Source organism: Sinocyclocheilus anshuiensis, unplaced genomic scaffold, assembly GCF_001515605.1.
Source record: "Sinocyclocheilus anshuiensis isolate Anshui unplaced genomic scaffold, SAMN03320099.WGS_v1.1 scaffold823, whole genome shotgun sequence".
NCBI lineage: Eukaryota > Metazoa > Chordata > Actinopteri > Cypriniformes > Cyprinidae > Sinocyclocheilus > Sinocyclocheilus anshuiensis.
The window spans coordinates 607,798-612,150 of NW_015546078.1; the positions used below are offsets into that span (position 1 = coordinate 607,798).

At 37.0% G+C, this 4,353-nt stretch overlaps 1 protein-coding gene across 3 annotated transcripts in view; it reads left to right on the forward strand.

Moving 5' to 3' along the window:
• Positions 1-3,102, forward strand: part of LOC107699921 (cell division cycle-associated protein 2-like) — a 20,876-nt gene extending 17,774 nt beyond the window's left edge. For 2 of the 3 annotated variants that reach the window (XM_016501366.1, XM_016501367.1), the window contains exons 12-14: positions 260-334; positions 606-762; positions 2,093-3,102. In XM_016501366.1, coding sequence (XP_016356852.1) covers positions 260-334; positions 606-762; positions 2,093-2,940 — 1,080 coding nt within the window. In that variant the 3' untranslated portion in view covers positions 2,941-3,102. The remainder of the gene's footprint in view (positions 1-259; positions 335-605; positions 763-2,092) is intronic. The other variant, XM_016501368.1, reaches the window with a different exon arrangement.
• Positions 3,103-4,353: the final 1,251 nt, after the last annotated feature.

Below are 4,353 nucleotides of genomic sequence, written 5' to 3' on the forward strand. Positions count from 1 at the left end.
TGTGTGTGTGTGTGTGTGTGTGTGTGTGTGTGTGTGTGTGTGTGTGTGTGTGTGTGTGTGTGTGAGTGAGTTATTTTACAATTTGTATTATGGGTGTAATATTTCATCTTTATTGTACTTTACTTCTTTTACATTTTACAGAGTCCTAAAACTTGATTTCTAGGTTAGAAATCCCAGATTTCAGTGTATTGAATAGCATCAAAAGGCTGACAAAGATATAGTTTCAGTCATCCGGCTCTGTTCTGTTCTTCTGTTTCAGCAACCAGGGGAGAATGAGCCTGAGAAGAGGAGAAGCTCGCGTACGGCGGCAGCTTCTGCTTCAGGAAAGATGAAGGTGTGAAGCTTAAGAAGTGGATTTATACTTTGTACTTTTAGAAGTCAAGCTGACATGTGATGAGTTCTGGTGAACGGGGCTTTTTAAGCTCTGATTATTAACGCTGGCATCAAACTGAGACTGAGCCTGAAATAAGAACACTAATGTGACTTGGACTTTGCATTTGGTTTATAAATAGCATGATGCGTGATTTCATATGTCTTGAGCCTTTGAGCACATTTGTGTGAACTCTGTCAATGTTCCTTGCTGCAGCTTGTTTTCTTGCTTCCAGAAGACGTCTGGAGATAAAAGACGATTTGGTAATAAGGAGGTGGATCGTTCTCTGTATGGGAAAAGAGACTATGCCTCAATAAACCCTTTTCTCAGCCCTATATTTGAGATGATGTCTACCAGTCTCAACAGCACGCCTCAATCAGGAAAACAAATAGGTACCCTTGTCCAAGCCTTTCATTCATGACTTTTTAATGGTGTTGTTTTTATAAAGTGGTCTGATAAAACAACCATGGGCCGCCAAAACATCGTGGAGGTTTTAACTAAGTTGAAGCTCAAATTATGCTTACAGAGTAAATGTTGAACACCATTCCTTATAAAGTATTTTTGGGCTGATTAATGTAAATGAGATGATTTGGATGTAGTGGTAAAAGACCATGACTCTTTCTGTGAAAACTTGATATTTTTAACAGTTTCTGACTGATCTTTGCTGTAGAATGAAAGAATATTGTGGCACTGTTAAAGTATTATGCTATATTCCAAGGCATTATTTGCTAAAAAAAATTGATTGTCTCCTTTGCTCTAGATTTAGACCTTTAGTTTTTTTAGTCACTTCATCAATCGCAATATGTCACTACCTTTCAAAAGTTTAGGGCCAGTAAGATTATTATTTTTTCACAGAAACTAATAACAATGTAAATGACTGTACTGTCACTTTTGATCAATTTAATGCATCCTTGTTGAATAAGGTTTCAAAATATTTATTATATATATTTTTTAAATGCTGTTCATTAAACTTTCTAATAATCAGTGTTCACCAAAAATATTTTCAACCCTTTTGTAATTTTCAGCACTGATAATAATAAGAAAAATCAGCATATTAAAATGATTTCTAAAGAATCATGTGTCACTGAAGACTGGAGTAATAAAAGTTTAGCTTTGCCAATAAATGTGACCCTGGAGCACAAAACCAGTCTTAAGTGTCAATTTTTCAATCGTCATCATCTGAATAAATAAGCTTTGCTTTGATGTATGGTTTGTTAGGATAGGAGGACAATATTTGGCTGAGATACAACTATTTGAAAATCTGGAATCTGAGGATGCAAAAGACTGCTTTTGTGCTGCAGGGTCACATATGTCTTTTTCATCAAAGAAATGCTGCTTTGGTGAGTTTCTTTCAAAATGACAATCTCATTGACCCCAACCTTTTGAGCAGTGTTGTATATATAGGAATGCTTTGAGTGAAAAATGTGTTAAATTTCTGACCACTCCTCCTACAAAGCTATCGTGTGGCATTAGTTTTGGAATCTAGCACACAAGTTGCACTGACTAATTTTACAGTGTTTCATTGCATTGTATGGAAAAAGTATCTTTCAAAATATCTCCATTTGTGTTGCATGGAAGAACAGGTCATATGAATTTAGAATGACACGAGGCTAAAATAAACGAGGTTCTGGATGCATTTTACAATCTAAAGTTGGTAGCACAGAACTACATTATGCTGGTGTTTTGAACATTTAATGTAAAAGTTTTACTCTTCCAATGCAGATGGGACTCGCAGCGTTCCCCAAAGCAAGATTCGTCCCACGGTAAGTCTGGATACTACACGGACCAATGAAAACGAGCAGATGTTGAGCTCCATTGTGGGCATGGCTTGTGTGGAAGCCTCAGTTGGAGCTCAGGATCCTGCAGAGAGACTAAACTCGGCGTCAAAGGCTTCCAAAGCCAAACGTGATTCAGGGAGGCCCGTGTGCAAACATCGTAGCTCATGCACAGACAAAAGAAAGGAGCTTGGCAGTCCAGCTATTAGCGGTGAAACTGGGGAACAAGATACTGAGAGCCAAAAGCCATTTGGATGTACCTTAATGTACCAAGACAGTCCAGTGCATCATGAAACCGAGTGCTCTGAGAACCAAGAAACTGAGGCTTTAATAAGCTGCATGCTACCAAATGGAGACTCCATGAACATTGAGAGCTTGGAGCAGAAGACGCCAAGGAATAAAAAACATGGACCAGTCCAAAAGGCGCTGGAAAGCCCTCGTGGAAAGCTAGTTGAGAGCGGTCAGTCAGAGCGAGTTACTGATGAGAGCAACACTGGACCCACTGAGCCTAGTTTGGCCCCCTGGCAGCAGGCGGACTTCAACATCGACGACATCCTGAAACCTGTGGCAAAGAGTCGGGGTTCTGTGCGACGCAGCCTGAGGAACTGGAGGAGCGTGGACCTTCAGGCTGTGGGTCTGGCCTGGGTGGATCACACTTCTCCGGAGCTGAGTAAAGCGAGCCGGAGGAAGACGCGGGGAAGACTCAGCGGAGTTTCTGAGCCTCTTCTCTCTCGGGCCTCCGAGGAACCAGCACCAAACTCACCTCAATCATTTGTGTGTCAGTTAGCCGTTTAATTACTCTCAAATGAGCTTAGGATAAAATACTGCTCTGTTCTCTGGTGTAATGTTTTAAATTTCTTTTGTTGTTGTTTTTTTATAGCATTTTAGTGTCGATGGATGAAAGAAGATTGTATTATTGTTAATTACTACTGCTCATTAAATCTTCTCTTGGGTGAATGCATTGCTGTTTGAAGATGATGTTCCTGTGGTAATCTCATATTCTTTTGCATAAATGGCAATCCCAGTTTGCTTGGACAGTGGTGTTTGTTTTATTATTTTAAATTTGCCTATTTTGCAGTTCAGTCATAAGGGTCAATTTTTCGAAATTGAGATTTATGCATCATCTGAAAGTTGAATAAATAAGCTTTCCATTGATGTATGGTTTGTTAGGATAGGATAATATTTGAAAATCTGGAATCTGAGGGTGCAAAGTTGAGAAAATCATCTTTAAAGTTGTTCAAATTAAGTTCTTAGCAATGCATATTACTAATCAGAAATTAAGTTTTTATATATTTACAGTAGGAAATTTACAAAATATCTTCATGGAACATGATCTTTACTTAATATCCTAATGATTTTTGGTATAAAAGAAAAATGTATAATTTTGACCCATACAATGTATTGTTGGCTATTGCTACAAATATACCCCAGCGACTTAAGACTGCTTTTGTGCTCCAGGGTCACATATTTGCAGTGCATCCAAACCTTCAACCATTGTTTGTCGTTCACAGCGCTTAGGCAAGAAATTATAGGGCCTGCTTTAAATATTACATGGATGATTATCATATTTGAACCCATCAAGAGAAAAAATATATTTTGCATAGAAAAGGTTTTTTTAGTGTATGTTGTGTCGTTTATTTTGGCCGTCAAGCACATTGTCTTGTTACCATAATGCATCTAGTCAAACTTTGATTGTCAATGTTTTATTCTCATTATCCTCATTACTAATATACTGTAATTGCTTGCATTAAAACAGTAATTAATGCATAAAAAAACAGAACAGCATTTACAGTACAGTATAATTGCTAACTTCATGTAAGCATGTTTCACAGCTGTTTATCTAATTTAAATATCTAATTTCTTAGTCATTTATGAAGAAAATATTTTTACGAATTATGAATTACTATATAAAAGTGAATATATATATATATACACATATTTTTTTCTTAACTTTATGTATTGTAATGAAATAATCTATATATACAGTATTTATATATATAGATAACAAACCATACATCAATGGAAAGCTTATTTATTCAGCTTTCATCCAGACATGCTCTTGATAGGTTTCTTAACATTCATATAGGAATCACATACTCTTGTGTAATTGCAGTCAGTCGTTGCTCTTGTTTTGGAATAGGAGCAACACTCATAAAACATTGTGAAATGCAAGTGAAGTTCTCTCAGTACTTTAATCTGCCACTCTTC